This window comes from Leptinotarsa decemlineata, unplaced genomic scaffold (assembly GCF_025532065.1).
Source record: "Leptinotarsa decemlineata unplaced genomic scaffold, Ldec_3_MD MMD2_tig00026314_RagTag_RagTag, whole genome shotgun sequence".
Taxonomy (NCBI): Eukaryota; Metazoa; Arthropoda; class Insecta; order Coleoptera; family Chrysomelidae; genus Leptinotarsa; species Leptinotarsa decemlineata.
Window position 1 is genome coordinate 7,958,873 of NW_027412684.1, and position 20,605 is coordinate 7,979,477.

General features: G+C 34.8%; 3 protein-coding genes across 3 annotated transcripts in view; 2 read left to right on the forward strand and 1 right to left on the reverse strand.

Annotated features, from left to right (window-relative positions):
* The window catches only part of LOC111507183 (protein croquemort), a 184,680-nt gene that overhangs the window by 54,218 nt on the left and 109,857 nt on the right, over nt 1–20,605 (forward strand). The window lies entirely within an intron of this gene.
* On the reverse strand, nt 1,564–13,096 carry frtz (WD repeat-containing and planar cell polarity effector protein fritz). The gene is made up of 6 exons (XM_023160460.2): nt 12,728–13,096; nt 12,358–12,671; nt 10,241–10,588; nt 7,718–8,430; nt 7,433–7,634; nt 1,564–4,401 (listed from the first exon to the last, which is right to left on the reverse strand). Exons 1-6 carry the CDS (start codon nt 12,808–12,810, stop codon nt 3,359–3,361), a joined length of 2,703 nt encoding a protein of 900 aa, XP_023016228.2. The 5' UTR covers nt 12,811–13,096; the 3' UTR covers nt 1,564–3,358.
* On the forward strand, nt 15,371–20,570 carry LOC111505615 (transmembrane protein 87A). Its single transcript, XM_023160458.2, has 4 exons — nt 15,371–15,555; nt 15,608–15,668; nt 15,725–15,828; nt 17,498–20,570. Exons 1-4 carry the CDS (start codon nt 15,460–15,462, stop codon nt 18,749–18,751), a joined length of 1,515 nt encoding a protein of 504 aa, XP_023016226.1. The 5' UTR covers nt 15,371–15,459; the 3' UTR covers nt 18,752–20,570.

Sequence of the window (20,605 nt, forward strand, 5' to 3'; positions counted from 1 at the left end):
TTTATACGAAAGTAGTTGTTTCGAGAGAGCTTTTTTCTTCCAGTTTGAACTCATTAATACAGTTTATTGTATGATTTTCACTAAAAAGGGTTTTACAAAAATCGCGACACTATACAATAGCTTTCTCAAGCGTAAAATAATAAGTTACTTCTAAATTACAACTATTTTATACTCTAACATGTTACCTACCTATTACAAGCTATTATACAACGAAACACGTGCCGCCGTTTTTGAAAAACCCTTTATAGTGAAAATCATACAATAAATGTATTAATGAATTTTATTATTGTTATAAATCATGCCCTAAAGAAAATAACACCAGCCGCCACTGGTAGCCATAAACCAATCGTGACGTAGCAAAGAACGCGCGAATGTATGATGTTCGCTGCCGCTAATAATGCTACTGATTTCGATGGAATTTCGGCGAAATATTCTAGTGCATTCGATAGACATTCGAATAATAGTGGAAGTTTTAGTTGAAGTGTTTGTTTTATTTAAAGTGAAATAAAGTGAAGTTTGATTATTCAGTGTAGTCAATTATTGGTCAACCCACGGGGAAAAATGTAACGATATGAATTTTCATCAAGTATCAGCCGGTTCTATTCAATCTTCCAGTTTGTATATGAAAGTTACTTTTTTGCATGATCTACACATCTTTGTAAAGAGTTCATTTTGAAATTATTTACTTTCTTCCTTTCTTTGGAAGGTTGAAGAAGTAGAAAGCCAAAACTTCTCTTCTCCAAAAATGAATCTCTCCTAAAAATATACCCCTTTCAGTTCAAGAAAATCTTTTCACGACAATAAAATATGTTTTAATTTGATTTGACATATGCTGTGTTCAAAACAAATCTGAAAAATCATTTTCTGGATCTGGCTTCATATAATATTTGTATGTTATTATTTTTCCTTACTTATTCGCTTCAAAATATACTGAATAGTTTATATTTATTGTTATGGTTATATTTTATTGGTCCAATTTCATGGGAATCATGGTATACAATGGCATTTGAACACTTTACACTTTGTCGATAAGATTTTTTGTATCTTCAGAAGCTTGAGTATATTTTGATTGATTGATTGATAATCACATCATGCAAATTCTGGAATTCTTATAAGACGTTGTTGCAAAATGAATCTACAAATATTTTTGGAAAATATAACATTATTGAACACGTTAGAAACATTATCTGAAAGAAAAAAACTGTTTAAAATTTCGCAACATGTGGCAGCACCAAAATTAATTCTCTCTCCGTTATTTCGAAGCCGATAAAATGACGACACTAACAAAAAATTTAATTTTCCAGTATCGGAAGCGGAGATACTTCTTCACAAGATTTAATGTTGGATTTACCCGTCTGAAAATTTTATTAGTAATTATTTGGTAGTTTGCAGCAAATTGAAATCAGTACATAGTTTTCACACAATACAAGTAAAATAGAACAATTGAACAAAAATATATAAAAATAAAGAAATGAAAAAAGAAAATAAAAATGAAAATTTGAGAGATTCCAAGTCACGTTAGTTCACGACGTTTCGATTGTTAGTATCTACAATCGTCTTCGGGTGATGACTGGACTGATTCCTCCGAGAGATGACTATTTATAGGTCGTTCGAGTACTTTCACTTATCCCCGCTTTCCATTTTGGTGAAGAGGACCGACACTAAGTGGGAAACATCAGTATACCGAAAACCCACTCATACGGGACAGTATCTGAACTACGAATCCAACCACCATCAATCAACTAAAAGAGGAATCATCAAGACTCTATTAGACCGTGCTTTCGGGCTCTGTAACACGAAGGAAGGTCTCGAGAAGGAACTAGACATCATCAAAAATGATCTTCAACGGAATAGCTACTCCAAAGCGATGGTAGAAAAGGCCTTGGCTAAAAGACAGCAGGAGCCTCGCAAGGAAGAGAAACCGTCACAACCAGTGCTTGCACTTCCCTACATCAGAGGATTATCGGAGAGGATAAGAAGAATTGGTTCCAAGTACAACATCATAACCTGCTTCAGATCCGGTAACACTATCCGTAGCAGCCTCACGAAAACCAGGCCACCAATCGCGGACTGCGATTCCAAGAATTGCATTTACCGGATACCCTGTGAGTGCGGAAAATCCTATATTGGTGAAACTAAGAGGCCATTGAATGTTCGCATTGCCGAGCACAAGAAACACACAGCGAGGGGAAACCAGCAAATCAGGAATAGCAGACCATGTTTGGACCCATCAACACAACATCGAGTGGTCCCAAGCTGAGATCTTGCACAGAGAGGAACATTGGTTTAGGAGAAAATTCTAGGAAGCCGCATACATGTTGTCCAACAACGTATTTATCCAAGCCAGCGTAGAAATACGCAACATATGGAAACCCATCATCAAGCGAAAATGGCCAACTCCCGCCAAACGGTCATCTCCCTCGGAACCAGTGAAGCGGAAAATGGAAAGCGGGGATAAGTGAAAGTACTCGAACGACCTATAAATAGTCATCTCTCGGAGGAATCAGTCCAGTCATCACCCGAAGACGATTGTAGATACTAACAATCGAAACGTCGTGAACCAACGTGACTTGGAATCTCTCAACTTATTATTTTTATTTTCTTTTTTCATTTCTTTATTTGTATTTATTTCTGTTCAATTGTTCAATTTTACTTGTATTTTATCTCACTATTATTTCATTTTAGGTTTATTTTGCTTAATATAATTGTTATTTTGAGCTATTCATTTTTAATTCTTCTTTTTTAGTTGGTTCAGGGATTTCAAATCATTTTATATAGTATACAATGGAAGTCCGAACTAGTGAAAAATGAGTACTCAAATAATAGTTGGTTATTGACTACTTTCAAATTATTTTCATGAAAACAAAACCACCTATTTCATAAGAAAAGGGGTCATTATGGCTACAAACTCTGAAATTTTATTACGTATTATTTTGGTTTGAAATCAGAAACTTTCAGAAAATAGATAATTAATAACCGCTTTCAAAATCATTTTCCTTTTATAGCTACAATATCTGAAATTTCATTAGGAATTATTTTTGGTTAAATGGCAATAAATTTGAATCAGAATACATTATTCATTTTCTAAGGATGAAATGAGTACATTTTCAAATTACCAATTAAAACTTTAAAATTATTTTCATACAGAAATAGGAGAGATATATTTCGAGAAATTGACCCATTATGGTTACAATATGTGGGAGTACTTGATACAAGTTAAACAAGAAGTAACGACAATATTATTTTTATATAAAGCTTTCTTTCACTGGTTATTTTGCAGTTCAATCACCTCAGCAGCCACAATGAAATAAAATGTCTACTCCACTAATAGTAAATAAGTAAGCCGATGAAAATATTATCATACAACGCCGAAGTGTACCACCTTAATTTTCGGCTGCTGTCCATTATCAGACCCTTCAGTATCGTCTTCTTTCCTTACGGGTGTGAAATCCTTCAAGTAGTCTTCATTGGGGTGGCAAAGTGGTAAACTGTCCGCTAATTCTTTCTGTGGGTCTGTGACGTGGGCAGGAGGCAGCGGCCTTTGTGGCCGTTTTATTTCAGGCACGATAAAAGCTGTGACGGTATCGGAAAACTTTACTTTCGGCTGATGTTTCTTACTACCGGATGTGGATGTATTTTCAGGGATCGAAGTGTTGGATTGTGAGTATGGAGGAGGCTTGGCCGCGATATGGACATGAGCCGATGAAAAATTTATAAGATCCGAATTACTCGTATTCATAGTTAAGTCGGGTAAAGGCGGGGAAAGTATCTTACTAGAAGCAAAATTTCTTTTTACGTTGTTCACAGACAGACCTGACGAATTGAAAGAGGTCGCTAGTGAATTTTGAAAAGTCTTATTGTCCGAAGATGTGGTACCATTCGTCATAAACGAAGTACTGGAAGTAGTGCCACTAAAAAAGTTGCCATTGAGTGAAAAACCACTGCCGATCACAGAACTTAGGGGAGTTTGGGAGTTATCTCCGAAAGATGTACTCACTTGCGAGTAAGGTATGCCTAGAGAAGTCGGCAAAGGCTGAGTATACGGCAACGGGGGCGGTACCAAGCTTGGACTGATAGTCACGTTTGTTTTAGTGAAAGTACAAGGAACTTGAGGTGCCTTTACATAAGTAGCTCTGGAACCATACCCCGACCTAGAATATTCACTTTGATACTTTACGGAAGTGGTCGGTTTTTCCGCGAATGGTTTGTAAGTTGTTGGATCAGGCTGGTTGAAATCCGTAGCCAAACAATTATCTGGGTTCAAGGGAAGCGGTGGAACGTAACTTCTAGTTGTAGCTACCTTCGAAGATTCCTTTAGGTTCTCAGAATTGCTATCGTTTTCGCTAGAACTACTCCCTGAGTCAGAACATTGGGAGCAAGATGAACGTGAACAGTTCGAAGCTGAAATAAATATTAATTAAAAAAAATCATACGACATAAAATAAAATACTTCTGTGAGAAATGAAAAAAGTGAATATTGCTCAATTAGGATCAACAACAATTCAAGGCAACTACAAAAAAAGGATGTAGATTAGTGTTCAAAGAATCATATGAAGGGGTGCAGTAAGACAAAAACCAATTTAATAATTCTCAATAACATTGTTATATATTTGATGAGATATTTTCTTATAGTTGTTAAAAAATACTTCATCTTTTTTTGTTACTCTATTAATCGAATCTGTTTATAAACTTTGTCACTTTCATATCAGGACTTTCAAAAATAATTGGCAGATACTTTCATCGGAATTTTATAGGTATTTTTTTTTTAATAAAATGGCATTCCATTACACGATATCTATTTCAATAGGAGTATGATTTCATAAATAATGAAACATGAGAATGATAAGTAAAAAGTTGATGAAATGCTATAAATTCATCAAATAAAACAGATATCAACTGTCAATACAAAACATTTTCAATGAATACCTCAAGGACTTTTTGTTCAAAAACCAACATCGCAACATCTTCCTTCCAGTCATAGAAAAGTAATAAAAAATGCCAAAAATATGTATTACTTTAAAAGAATTGAACACTCCAAGAATAAACAAAACGAAACATGGAATATTATCAATGAATTGAGAGGAAAGCATATGACCGTGTCAAAAAAGCCAACTCTCAACTCAGATGAATTGAACTCATTTTATTGTTCTGTGGCAACTAAACTGGTTGAAAAAATCATTGTAAAAAACGACCCGCTGTCATACTTGAAGAATATTGCAGTACCTTCTACTTCTTCTTCACACCTACAGATATCTATGAAATAAAAGAAATGTTTGGTGAAATCAAAAATAAAAATGCTGTGGGGTGGGATGCCATTTCCTTAAAAATTCTGATAACTCTTCTGTCTGAAAATTGCCACAATCATTCCTCTACATAAAGGAGGTTATCTTGACAACCCAGCTAATTTTAGGCCAATTGCTTTGCTACCCGTCTTGCCTAAAGTTATAGAAAAACTGGTAAAAATACGAGTAATATCCTTCCTCGAGAAAAACAATATAATAAATTTATTCTAGTCTTGAAAAGGTACACAAGACGCCATATTTTCACTCCTGGAAAACCTGTACACCAATCTTAATGATTAAGAATATGTTTTGGGACCTAACCAAGACATTCGATTGTGTAGACCACATACTACTTCTTTGCAAGGTAGAAGTTTACGGATTTAGAGGATCTGCATTACTTTGGTTTGAGAACTACCTTTCTCATCGGGGGCAGAATGTTCAATTAGATGGAATTTCATCAGAGGAACGTTTCATTGGCAGTGGGGTCCCACAAGGTTCCGTTTTGGGATCTTGGGATCGGTGTTGTTTCTCATTTATGTCAATGACTTAGTACATGTTGACATAAGTGGTAAATTCACATGTTTCGCTGACGACACCACTATCCTCTGGCATAGCAATACCGCCTAAATTTACTTGATCAAATCATCGTCGACATAAGAAGGGTAAAAGAGTGGTGTGATTCCAATCTTTTATCATTCAACAACATCGACAAAACAAATGTTTTGTCGATGTTGAATGATAAAAGATCGTTTAGATGTAACATAGATGTTAACATGATCGTTTAGATGTAACATAGGGGAAGTACACTTGGAAAATGTAAAAATTGAAAATTTGAAAAAAAAAACAAATTTTTAGGGCTCTTCATCAAATCTTAAATTTGATTCCCATGTCGACTACTTATGTAAAAGATTAGCAGCAGGATGTCATGCAGTGAAAGTTGTTACATGAGAGTTAGGCACTACTATTAAAAGAACAGTTTATTTTGCACAAATTGAGTTCTATTTACGTTATGGAATTTGTTTCTGGGGAAATTGTGCACAATTTCGTTTCAATATGGTATTCTTCCTACAAAAAAGATCCATCAGATATTTATGCAAGGCTACCTATAGGGATTCATGCCGCCCATTATTTGTGAAACAAAAAATTCTGACCTAAGTTTGTATTTTTATTTTGGAAACAGTGTGTCTTATCCACAAAAAATATAAAAACCGTTTTAATACCACCTTATCTTATAGTTCACGTCAGTCTTACTTAATTTTCTTTCCAACACCTACTCTAGCCCTCACACAAAATTCTATTATTTTCAATAGCAAGAAGTTATTTAATCACCTTCCCATTAATTTAAGGCGAATATATAATGAAAAGAAATTCAGAAAGAAAGTAAAAGAATTTCTTGTTGGGAGGCTCTATCGAGTAATTGGCATGTAGCTGTGTGTAAACAAGATATTGAAACCAACAAGAAATGGCTATAAAATGGCATTTTATAATTACATTTACTCAATATTCATATATTCATGTACTTATATTTGTATCTTTCAGCTTGGCTTGATATTGTTCTGTCCCTATGCTCTGCTATTGTCTCTAAGCATTATTTTATAGTTTATATTTGTTAATTTATTGTCCCATATACACGTTTGACTTTACTAGACTTTACCAATATGATGTTCAGATTTTGTGTAATTAAGCATATTTTGATTTAATTGGATTTGATTATAGAAGGTATTTATATAGTATTTCACTGGTATTGCTCATGAAAAATCTTGATATTAAAAAAAAATATTTAAATTATTGAATTCAGGATGAACTTCCTACCTACTTATGCATCAACTATCGCATTTCTGAAATTCAAAGTTAACATGCTTGAGAACTTGTTTTCCTATGTGTATGTTTATATAATGTATACTTACATGTTTGTTTGTTTACATATTCATTATTATTCTCAGTATCTCAGTTTTTCAAATCTGCATACAAATCAGTTGGATAATCATTATATTAGGTATAAATTGACATGTTCGATACCATGTAGTTGGTCTATGAATGAATAAATTCATTTCTTTCTTATGATATTACACAAATGGACCCCAAACCCACATCTTGCGGTACACCACAGTATTCATATTAATCAATAATTATTATTATCACACACTAACCTTCACTAGAGCACCTGCTCAACAGAGAGGAAGCCTGAGCTCTCGCTGCTGCTGCCATCTCGGTTTCTCCAATTTTAACTGCAATATAATGTAAATCCATAAAGAGATCATGATGACTGACATCAACAGCCAAAAGAAAAGCAGTTTCAAACATTTCTGCCCTCACCAGTTGATGAAAAAAGCGCCTTGTCAAAGATATCACCTAAGAGATAAAAACCAATTTATTATCAATTAAACCTATGAGAAAATTATTTCACGTTCCATAAAAATCTCACATAAACCTACCTGATTTCCATACCTATGTCTTATCTGGGGTTTCAAAGGCACGGGACTGTTGTGGTAACTACCCAAGGCATTCTGCAAATGTTGGGCCACTTCCTCCGTTAATGGTTGCCTCATTAAATAAGCTACAATTTTCTGAAGAGCGAAAAAACTGTCTTCCTTGAACTCCCAGCTGAGCAGTAATTTGATGGCTTCATCTACTTTACCGAGAGTCAAATAATTCTGCACAATAGCTTTGAAACTCAAAGATTTGTCCGTATGTGTTACGACAGCTATAGGACCTTGTTCAAAAGAGATCATCAAATCTTTAGGGCCCCAATTGATGGATGCAACACTAAACTGTGTTGTAAAATAACTGGATAGATTTATTATTAGCGTCGGTGAACAGTCTTCGTTGAGGAACTGGCTCCTAAGGCAGTTTAGAGAAGTGTCGAAATATTGCAGCTGTCCTTTTTCATTTGAGATTGCTATTACAGCGCCATCTGGATGCCAGGATGCCATTGTCGGAATAAAGGAAGCTTTTACAGTTCTTGTAGATCCTCTATTGCGATCCAACAGCGCCAGAGAACCATCTATGCAGCAAATAAGGAGACGATCCTCAAGGTAGCTCAAAGCAGAGCAGCTTACTTGAGTTTGTAGAGGTACAGAAGTTACTGAAACTCTCTTCAAATTATTTCCCACTAGTTCAAAATTGCTGACTTCCACGGATACTGATCCTGAAATTAACATAAAAAAATGTGTTTTCACACCATAAGAGATGTCTGAATAATATTCACATCTCATGCTGGAAAAATTAATTAATAAATATTAAAAAAAAATATATCTTTGAAAGTTTCTGCTTTGTAAAACAGTTTTTGGTTCCACCTAACTATTGATCAAAGAAGTAAACTAATTTATTTAATTATTTATGGGCAAGCCCATTTGAAATATAAATTGCAATATTAAATTATAATTAAAATAATAATCAAGATATAATTAAAATTAAATCAAATAAGGTACTGAAATACAAATTGAAACTAAGAATAGCTTAAAAAGAGTTAATTTAACGTTTAAAAGGAGTAAATTCAGAGTATAAAATGGCAAAAAACAATGAGCATTAATAGAACATACCACATATACTACCTCAAACTATACATTGAAACACAGTATTCCGTAATTAAGTTTTAAAATAACGCAGGAGATGTTGAACACCTCAGGATCAATGTTACTCAATGGCTAATCGTTACTCAATGGCTAATCGTAAGATTCTTGGAATGCAGCTATTGAATGTGTGGTTTGAAAGATAAAATGGTACATAAAATGTTTGTTGCTGTCGAGTTGAGCGGTTTTGAACATGTAGATACATTTTTTCTGGAAGTTCAGCACAACTGCATTTCAATAATATTGTCTCTCTATTTCCTCCTAGTTTTCATGGGGGACATGCTCAGAGATTGCAGTAGCAACTCATACTCGCAACAAACACTTGATTTATATGCTATGTATCTGAGGATGTTGTGTTGGACACTTTTGATGTTCTTGATATAAGTTACACAATGAGGAGACCAGACAGAAGAACAATACTCCAGGTGTGGACAGACCAGTGAGCAATAATGGGCTTTAATAGGAGTTGGGTCAGTGAATTCATGGGTTAGCCATTTGATAAACCCTAGCATTTTCTTGGCTTTATGGATAGCCATGGGTATATGTTGATTGAAGTTTAAGGTGGGATCAAGAACAATCCCAAGGTCTTTTATTTGATTAACAAACTCCAAGACATGACCATTTAAGGTGTAATCAAAAGTGGTAGAAGGTACATGGGATTGATGAAAGCACATGACATGGCACTTTGTGGCATTCAACTCCATGCCATTTAAGGAGCACTAGTTTGATAGATTGTCAAGGTCAGACTGAAGCCTGTGGGCATCCAGAGGTTTTAATAATTAGGAAGTTTTAATAATTCTGCAAATAATAGTGCTGTGGCGTGCCGGAAGCAAAGAATAATGTCGTTAATAAATAAATTGAATAATAAGGGGCCGAGGTGTGATCCCTGAGGAACACCAGAGGTTACTTGGAATAATATGGAGTAGTGATAATTTACTCTAATCATTTGAGTCCTATTCGTAAGATAGCTACTTATCCATTCCAATAGTACCCCACTTACACCGTATCTGTTGAGCTTTTGGAGTAAGAGATTATGGTTGACCCTGTCAAACGCCTTAGAGGAGTCAGTGTACACAGAATTAATCTGGCAGACCTTCTCCAAAGAGTCTGACAGGAAGTGGGACAAGGTAACTAGGTTTAATTCAGTCGATTTCCCAGCACAAAAACCATATTGTTGTTCAGTTAAGATGCCAGAGCAATCATAGCTGAGGTAATCTGCCAGAATGTTCTCAAATATCTTGGGAATTGTGCTAAGAATATATATCGGTCGGTAATTGTAATAGTTGTTTCCAATAATCTGGAAACACACCTGACTGGATGGGTTTATTGAAAATAAAGAAGAGAGAGCGAGACAAAATGGAGCTGCAATTTCTGAATACAACCCACCTCTCTGCGTAACCCTTTGTTCAATCAAAATCAAATTTCTATTCTTGAATTTACTGACAACCACTTGCAGAGGTTCACCATCCGTCTTTTTATATGAGAGCAATTCTGGATCTCTGGATCCAATCCAATAAAGGTGTAGGTTTGCTCTTTGGTGATCTTTGGCCAGGGGACTCCATGGTTGAGGATGCTCAGCCCCAGCTTTACCCCACACTGCGAGCCAATCTCCATGGTAATTGAGTTTTCTTCTTGGACCACCTTCCAATACCCAACCATCTTTCCATTGTCCCCCATAACCTAATACATGGCCATCATTACAAATGCATATCACTTGGTTGCCAAAAATCGTACCTGCAATTAAAGAAAATAGGCAGATTATTTTCAATAATAAAACCTTCTTTTAGAATAACAATAATCTTAGGATATCACTTTTCACAACAAAATTTTCTGTTGTCTACATTTAAATTCTGACACAGATGAACTACTAGCAGAATCACTTCGTATTTTCACATTTATTTCAAAGTCATACACATTTATTTCAAAGTTAGACTATGCCATAATTTTAGGCTCCTATTTACCCTTTTCACCAATTTTCTGTGTGTTGTTTTTTTTCAATTTGTGGGAATCACATGCTTTACCATCAAGCTGACCGAACCAAACCAAATTACTTCGCTTCGTTGAAAATTTTGAACTTGTAATAATACTAAGTTGAACAATTTTTTGCTTCAAGTGTGAACTGAATATTAGGGTAACTTCCTCAAACAGACATGGCAGAAAAGGCAATAATTTTTTGTAACCATTTTTCAAGAGAGAGGAAGATAGAAATATTTCGAGAATTTTGAGTTCATATTAAGCTCTTATTGCTCCCTAGCTCCAGTTATTAATGTTTATTTTTCAAATCAGTAGGTTCCGATAGCTTTAAGAAATTTAAATCCTTGACTTTTTGGGAATCTTGAATTTGCAATGATTTTAGGCTACTTAACTACCGTGTTGAACAGTTTTTAGCTATTTGTTTGTCTTGTTTGTGTTCCTGAGTTACCTCAGGAACACAACAAAAATGGAAATAATTTTTTGAAAATATTTTTCAAATGTGGGAGAGATAGAATTGTATTGAGAACTTTGGGCCCTTCTTGGGCTCCTATTATCAATTTTCATATAATGTTTTTTGTAATCAGTGTCTTATGCTGGCTTTATCGTTAAGCTAGTATAAATCCTTCACCTTTCAGAGATTTTTGATTAGCAGTAATTTTAGATTCATTTTAAGCTTCTTCATAATTCTATTGGACAAAAGGGTAATGAAGAAGTTTGAAATATTGCAAGTTCAAAATTTCCAAAAGTAGAGAATTTCGATTTGGTTCTACCGCCTTAAAGGTAAAGTTATCAGAACTCATTGATTTGAAAAAAAAATGATGTGAAAATTCGGCGGTGGGAGGAAATTCAGGAAGAATATTTTCAAAAAGTTACTTCCACTTTTATCATGTGAGTCTGTGGTAATGAAAAATAACACAAACATTACAATTTTCAAAAAAAGGGAAGAGTTTCGGTTCAGCTCTACCAGCTTAACAGCAAAGCTAGCAGAATCCAATGATTTCAAAAAATATATCATATGAAATACAGAAGATGGGGGGCAATATAGGAAACATATTCTAAAAAAATTACTCATTCAGAATTTCAAAAATGTGAAGCATTTTGGTATGGCGGTGCTAGCTTAACAGCAAAGCTGGAGGTACTTGCTGATTTAAAAAATATCATATGAAAAATCCGCGATAGAGAAAAAAATAAAAAGAATATTTTCAAAAAATATTCCCAGCTTTGATCGTATGTGTCTGAGTTAATCACCCAAATATTTAACTCAAACAGATTTGATTTTGCCAGCATAACAGTAAATCAAAATGTTTTTTCCCAAAAAGTAATCACTCCTCAAAAAAATTATATTTTTTCAATTATCAATTTATTAGGAACAACTGTCAATTATTTTGGTCAAAAAAGTGTAAATTCTGCTTTCAAATCTAGAAAACCCCAAGTCTTTCAAGCCAGATATGACGATAAACACTTGTATGCCAGTACCACTACAAAAAATGCAAAATCGCAAACAAACTATAAGTGGCTCAACAGCTTACCATCACAAATAATATTAACCTGAAGTTTAGCTGAAAACTGTTTATCAAAGGTTATATTACTAGGATCTCCAGTTTTACTGTTCAGCTGAATTGTCACCAGCATTCCTGTGGACAATAAAATTTTCAAAGAACATTCCTCCCAATTAAAAGAAACTACTCGGTTGTGAACTAAATGATCCTCAAATTCTTTCAACCTTTCTCGCAACTTCTGTGGCCTTTTGTTGGGGAGGTTCCAATATATTCCTCGGTTCTCAGAATACAGCTTTTTGCTCTGGCCATAGAGGGAATCACCTCCCTCCTTTTTTATATAATATCTGTGAATATAAATCAGGTAAGAATAATATTCATAATTTCTATAATTACAACTCACTTATAAGACCCATAGTCTGTACTTTTTATTATTATGTCCTCTTGGGTGGTCCAAAAGTGAATCTCACTAAGAAGAGTTATCATTTTAGTAGTGTTTTTATGATAATCCTACATAATTTGAGTAATAATTGTACTTATAAGTGCTCATCCTCTCATAACCATGTCATGACCTTTCTGAATAGAGGCTATCCTATTATGTTTTCATTTCAGGTTGGATAAATCCAGTGAATATTTTTACCATGTGACATTTTCTTTAAAAATTTCGAAACATGACAAAAATGATATGTTAGTGGTCTAATTCATTTAAACAATTATACAAATATTCGTGAATTTTTTTATTATCAAAAAGTTTTGAGTATTCCACCAGTGTTGCCAATCCCAGCCTAAACTAAAACCACAAGCACTGTATAAAAGTAAACTATACGGTGCCCCAAGTATAAGCTAATGCCTTAGACAATGCTAGTGCCTTAGACAATGCTAGTGCTATTGGCATAATGCGCCTGAATGGAAGCAAAAGCCAACAACATAGAGAGAGAATGCTAGTGCTAGTTCTTTAAACATTATACTTGTGCCAAAACCGTTTAAATGATTTGAAAATCAACGCTTACAATCAAACGCTTACACCTTCAATCGAAATGAACTTGACAATTCAATATACATGGTGGCGAAAGTGCAAAAACACAGATCTAGGGTATCCGCTTTATTTGTAAATCAGTGTGTTTTGAGCCTCTGTCTTGATATACTGTTGCAAAGCTATTCTCCGGATTTTTTTGCCGTGTTCTGCAGGATTTTATGCCTGGCGTTTCGTATACTACTGCGGTAGACATTATTAAAGGCGATAAGGTAACGGTAACACAGAGTCAGATAATCCGTGAGAAATGAAGCCACGCTTACCTATAATAATATAAAACCGGAGACAAATTTCAACATTGTAGTTTAATTGCGTTCGACCTGACCCGGAGCCTGATCCGGTGGATTGGGTATTTCCTGAAAGACAGAACATTCCAGGATAGAGTAGTGAGCTCTCTATCTGACAACAGAGAGATCCTCGCTGGAGTGCCACAGGGGACCGTGCTCTTTTCCACGCTGTACTCTTTTTACACCAGTGACCTTCCGAGGTCTGAGCGTGTGAAGATATCTCTATACGACGACGACACGGCTCTCCTCTCATCTTCCATGGGTCGGGAGCTCGGGATCGTCTACATGCAACGTGCATTGGACGACCTCGAGCGCTGGTACCTCGAATGGAAGATCCGAGTGAACCCGGATTATTATCTTCTCCGGCCAGAAAAGTGAGAATCTCTGGAAAGAAGATCGACAGGCAAACGCGGGTAAAGTACCTCGGTGTTCTGATAGACCATAGGCTCACCTGGAACCCGCACATCACAACCGTGAAGGCAAAGATCAAGGGTTGGATCAGAAGTATGTACCCTCTGATCAACAGATGTTCTGAAATGAGCCTTAAAAATAAGCGTACGATCTACAAAATGATGTTCAAGCCTGTCATCATGTATGCTTCAGGCGTCTGGGGAAAAGCGGCTCCGTCTAACATCTCCATTCTGGAGAGATTACAAAACAAGTTAATACGGATGATTGTGAATGGTCCGTGGTTCATGCGGAATGAAGCCATCCACAGAAATTTGCAGCTGCCTTCCATTCAGCAGTCCATTCAGTCGAGGAATCGGCAAGTTTTTGATAGCCCGGAAACTCACGAAAATCCGTTAGTTAGGGAAGCTATAGATTATGCTGTAGACGACCCTTCCCGATATAGAATGTCCCGACACTCTGTCGAATGAGGCCCTCATGTCCTCCGTTAACGGATGAACATATTTTTTCATCCATCCCACCCAGCCAGGTAGAAGTACCCCGTGAAGGACGGTACCTATGTCTGAGTACTTTCATACCGCCACCACCTCTTAGTCATGAACCCATTTATCATTCTGACACAAATCAGCTATAAGAGTAAGGAAGCTGGGCTCTAACCTGATTGAACTGAAGACTCTTGGTTAGTAACATTGTAGTTTCCGCGTTGAGAACTACTCGTCGACCGTTACATCATCGCCTTAAATAATGCTTACCACAGTAGTAGACGAAACGTCAGACATAAAAACCTGCAGACCATAGCCAAAAAACGCGAAAAATATCTTTGGCACAGTTTTCTTCGGCCATGAAATTTTACATTCTTTGTTTCGATATAGTTCAATTATTTTTGGTAGATTTTTTTCATGGTGAATGGTGCTTCGCAGAAATAATACAAGCTCTCCCGACTTTCTGAAACTAGTTTGAATTTTTCGCACTTAGTTATCGATGTTTAACATTGATTTGTATTGATATTTTCATACTTGCTCTTCATTCTGAACCTTACATATTTATTTATTATTATCGAGATGAAGTTATAATCGACAAAATCTTCACCAATTCAGTAGGAGAATTAATATAACAAAGACAAAATTTAACTCCCAATGATGACTATTTTTTATATAATGAGATAAACATTGTATTTGTCTCTAGTTCACAACATTGAAAGCAGGGAAAGTATCACTTATTGTGAATTCTCAATGAACAAGGATAGAAATTCTTCTTTTTTTGTTCTCTCATAACCTCTGCTGCTAAGATCCCTCAGCCAAGCTTGACAGTTTTTTAACTTCTCTTTTTAGAAGAAGATAGTTTGAGATGACGAAAGGTTTTCGAAGGGTTGGTGTGTTTTTAAATTAAAAGTCAGTATTTTCAACTATGAACATAAAATACTTTTTTCTCTGTATATCCATTTTCCTCACTACAATAAATGCATTACCAGATGAAGGTAGATGGAATTATAATTTGACAACAGTAAGTTAAAATTCCAAAGATTAGTTAACACTTTATAAGCTATTTATTTTAGCATAATGGCAGCATATATCTATCCAAGAGTTTGTATAAAAACTCCGAAGTATTCATACAGAGTAAGTTACATCTGTCCCTCCTTTTCGAAATATATTTCATTTGATATATGTTTCAGTAAACTGTGATTCAAAAATTCCTGAGTCGAAAGTTGGTATAAACCTTGCCATAGTACAATCTGCTTGTTGGGATATTACTGAGGCATATGCAATCATACAAAAAGTAAGAGAACTAGAATAGAAAACTAAATAATGTTTTACAAGATTTGGTCAATTATCAACATTATCAAGACTGATTCATGGATTGGAACCTTAGCACTCTACATGCCCTAAACAAGAAAGTTTTCAAGATTTTTTCAATTTTACCCAAGTTGATAATATGGGTTAAAATACAATGTGATGTTTATTCAAAAAGCATTGATTGAAAAACTAAATGAATTAACCATAAAGTCAAAAACTGACCCAGAATTTGTCAATTGTTGGAAATAGTAAATGAAACAGGGATTGCTTGTCTTGATTGGCTATATTTAAGGAATAATTCCTTAAGAGATGAAACAATAGTTTTTTACATGGATATGTGGTGTTTGATGAGTGGTATTCATAAATGAAAACTAATCTGGGAACTGGGATCTGTTTAAAATCTGTTTTTCCGTTAATACTTAATTTATAAATCCAGCTTGTTATTATTTTCCCAATATAGTGCAGATATAAAAAGTAACCTTTCCTCCTCCCAACTTCTGAATATACAACACCCACCTTGATATCAGGGGTTTGTTGTAGAATGGATAAGTGAGCAGTATAAAAGATGTGGTCTTACTGAGGCATAATATAATACTTTGAACGAGTCTATATTTGTAAAATCAGCAATTATTTTTTTGATGAATCTCAGAACTTCCAAAGCCTTATTTTATGGTGGAGGAAATACCTTCTTTATGTGTGGAAATCGTTGGAATGCTAATAGATCTCAATGGTCTTACTATGAAGTCGTATGTACTAATATGTTGATTTAGACAGGACAACAGTTCTTTCATATTTTATTATGTGGTCGGTTTCTACTAGGACATGTTCTGCAATTGCAGATTTTTGTGGTTACATGAAACAACAGCTACGCTTGTATTCTGTAATCTTGGTGTCAATGCTCCGTTTGGTAGTTCCGATGTAAATTGAGCCACAAGAACAGGGAATTTTGCAAACACTGACAGATGTCGAAGGCTCCCTTTTGTCCTTGGCCGATTTCATAGTATTGCGTAGTTGATTAGTTGGTTTGTAAATAGTCTTTATGTTATGACATTCAAATAGTTTTCTGGTTGAAAATGAAGTGTTTATTCTTCTAGGATGTAAAGCACGTTGATTTCTTGCACTGCAAAAACTATTGACCTTCAGGACTTGGTCTAGATTTCGTAATTCTTCAAGAAGATGTGGTTCACTAATCTTGGTGGCACTATCAACAAGTGTTTCAACATAGCACATTTTTGCCTTGTATAGTAGTTTGAGTCCTATTATTGAATATTTCATGTAATTACTAGTAAATCTGTCTTGATTCAAATGGTAGCTACAAAATCATTTAAATTGGCCAATTAGTTTACCAATTCTAAGTTAAATTTTCAAATTCTCTATTTCTTCTGAGAAACTACATTTTCTAGAACATATTTATTACAATGGCTCACTGAGATTGTAGTAAAGATGGTGAGACTCCTCTCACAACTGTATGTATGTATATATGTATTCTATTAGTGTAGAAGATAAATTATAGCCACTCTTATCAATATTACTGCTATTGACAAATTCAATTTTTATCTGTCCCCATAAATAGTGAAAGAAATAACATTACAATAATTGAAAACTTGACAAAAATAAGTGTATAGTTACCCTAAAAATGTGTTATATTTCAGGAATTGCAAGCAACTTCAGGATTTTCAAATACTCCCAAAATATACCACGAAAATGAAATATATCAATGCAATGATAATATCTTCATCAGACAAAGTGAACCTTCATCCGATAACTCTCTGGAAAGAATATCCAGCGAAAATCCCATTCACACCATATTGCACGATGGTGTCTATGTCTTGGGATTGGTAACGAACATAAATTCAACAGATAGTAGCATCGGTGTGCAAATCAAAATGAAAAGTGATTACGGATACCTGTCAGCTGCAGATTGGCCCCTTCTGCCATTCTACGGTTTTATGTGTATTTATTATGTAATCTTGGGTTTGATATGGCTGTTCCTCTCTTTCCTGCAGTGGCGAGATTTATTGAGGGTCCAATTTTGGATTGGCGGAGTGATACTGCTCGGTATGCTCGAAAAAGCAACATTTTACGCAGAATATCAAAGCATAAACAATACTGGTGTTCGGGTACAGGGAGCAATGATTGTTGCTGAATGGGTATCCTGTGCCAAAAGAACCTTGGCAAGAATGCTGGTAGTTATAGTGAGCCTTGGGTTTGGAATTGTGAAACCTAGGTTGGGAGCCACTTTGCATAGAGTAGTAGGTGTTGGGCTTTTGTATCTATTTCTAGCAGCTTCGGAAGCCTACTTGAGGATAACCAGGGCAAAGAACGATCCTAGCAGGGACATACTAGTTGCTTCAGTCCCCTTGGCAGTTCTAGACTCTGCAATATGCTGGTGGATCTTTTCAGCCCTAGTCAATACAACAAGAACCCTAAGATTGAGGCGGAACGAAACAAAACTCAATCTCTACAGGCATTTTACAAACACCCTGATTTTTTCTGTAGCGGCTTCAGTGTTTTTCATGCTATACTGCATCAAAGTTCACCATTTTGTTGACTGTTTGGTAGTTTGGAAAGACATCTGGATAGAGGAAGCTTACTGGCACATTCTCTTCTCTTTGCTTTTGCTGGTGATAATGATTTTGTGGAGGCCAACTAATAACAATCAGAGATACGCTTTTGTTCCATTGCTTGATACTGGAGACGATGAGGAAGAAGAACAGCTTGTGAACGACGCTTACGGGGTGAAGGTCAGGGTTCATCACGTTAGAAATTCAACCCCTCCGAGGGTAACGATTGAAGACGATATCAAATGGTTGGAAGAGAACGTCAAAAACGATCCTGCCCTCCCAATATTAGATTCAGATGAGGAGTTAGTTAGTACACGTTTTGAGGTTTCAAAAATGCAATAAAACTTAAAGTTATCTTAAATTTATTTTCTCACATTGCCTATCTTTTGTGATCCAGAGAAAAAAATTGAATGTTCTTACTGGAGTTCAAAAGATGAAGACTGATTTTTTGAAAACACTTTTTAAGGAAGATGAAGATTTTCAAAAGAACTCTCAGAAGAAGGTATTAGAAAAAAGTGATATATTGTCTTGACCGATTAGAAAAGAATGTGTCGTAAGTCTTGGGTTTTGCCATGAAGAAAACAGGTCTATAAATGACTTGAATGCTTAGTTATGATGTATTGTCTTGTGAAAATTTCAAATGGTGTCTGTTAAATATTTATAGCTAATTGGCAACAAAACTTGATGAAAATATGTCAGAGCTTGCATACACTTTTGAGAAAACAAATAGGAATCTATCGTGAGTACACCCAACAGCCCAAACATCATTGAATTCTTGTGGGTTAGTTTGACTACATTGCCAAATTAGATGATTACTGAGATATTTATGTAAGGTGTACAACTCAAGTTGTTACATTAATGAATGTCTGGCATTTTGTTATACACTCTATTTGAATGCAATTATTTTTCACGATATAGAGGGTTTTGTTCCACCTCTTTTGTTTTATAATATATTATTCTGGTTTCAATGTCTAGTTGATAGATTGTCTTCCAGAAAATATGTTAATATCCATATATTGTGGCTTTTTCATAATTATGTGTAGTTTTGCAGACATAGTTATTTTAATGTTCAATGTGATGTACTAGTCAACCTCCGTCGAATCAATATTTTTACATACACTGGAGAATAATACAGCGTGATAGTGATTCAGAATTCATTTAGCACGTGCCGGAACTGCGAAATAATTTTTCTTCGTCCTCTATTCAGCTCCCAGTTTAGGAAATTGTCAATTTGCATCTGTCAAATTAATTTCACTACTATATTTCTTGAACTTCAGGATTCCTAGATTCCTCAATAAACTTCACATACTGTGTTTTGGAATGGAGCCGAATTGAATATGCAGGTAATAAAGCGAATTTTTTGTAAAATGCACCAGGAATTAACATTATCAAGATCTTGTTATTGTTTTGTAACTTGAATAATTTAGGACCATCAACGACTAATAACTGACTGATGATTTCAGACTTATTGATTCACAAGTTTTAGATATTTAAATCCAAATTTTCACTCAGTAAGGTCAGAAAACTTCAAATCTTGGAAAGGGATGGATTAATAGATCAACAAGATGTGATTTAATTGATAATCCTAATCATTAGGATCATCGATATTCAGCCTAGGATACGAGGATAAAAATTGAGGATCAGATCATATTCAAATATATTTGAATATGTGTATATTTTTTTTTTGATTATGAATTATGCCAACTTGATTAGCAAAATATTACTTGAAAAGAGTATTTTGCAAATCTGATATTTTAAAAAATTATTGATTTTGTGTTTGACATCTACCCCGCTCGTGATTTTTTTTTATTCCTTCTGATAGGTAGAACCTTTTTTCAAAACCATTTAAGATAGATATAGAATTCAACTATAAAACAAAATATTTATAGGTCTTTTAATTGTTTCTATAAAATTACAGCCAGATCCAGTGATATATCAAGGAGGTTTATTTTTATTAGTACTTACTCGGGTATGTTATTTTAATTTATGGAGTTGTTACTTGAATGATAGCTTTAAAAGCACAACTAGAACAATATTATAATTCAACTTATTGATAGGAATGCATTGTATATATTTATAATCTGAATTTAGCTTTATTTTGAACACATTCGTGTATAAAAATTGTAAATTGTATATTATTCATTAAAAATTCCTGAAAGGATTTTGGAGTACATTTTTTATATTGTGAGATAATCC

Excerpts from the sequence above, each read along its gene's own strand:
- LOC111505615 (XM_023160458.2), top strand. The coding sequence starts at position 15,460 with ATGAACATAAAATACTTTTTTCTCTGTATATCCATTTTCCTCACTACA. Across the intron at positions 15,669-15,724 it reads CTCCGAAGTATTCATACAGA|TAAACTGTGATTCAAAAATT; the intron begins GTAAGTTACATC and ends TATATGTTTCAG. Across the intron at positions 15,829-17,497 it reads CATATGCAATCATACAAAAA|GAATTGCAAGCAACTTCAGG; the intron begins GTAAGAGAACTA and ends GTTATATTTCAG.
- frtz (XM_023160460.2), bottom strand. The coding sequence starts at position 12,810 with ATGATAACTCTTCTTAGTGAGATTCACTTTTGGACCACCCAAGAGGAC. Across the intron at positions 12,672-12,727 it reads ACAGACTATGGGTCTTATAA|ATATTATATAAAAAAGGAGG; the intron begins GTGAGTTGTAAT and ends TTATATTCACAG. Across the intron at positions 10,589-12,357 it reads GGTTAATATTATTTGTGATG|GTACGATTTTTGGCAACCAA; the intron begins GTAAGCTGTTGA and ends CTTTAATTGCAG.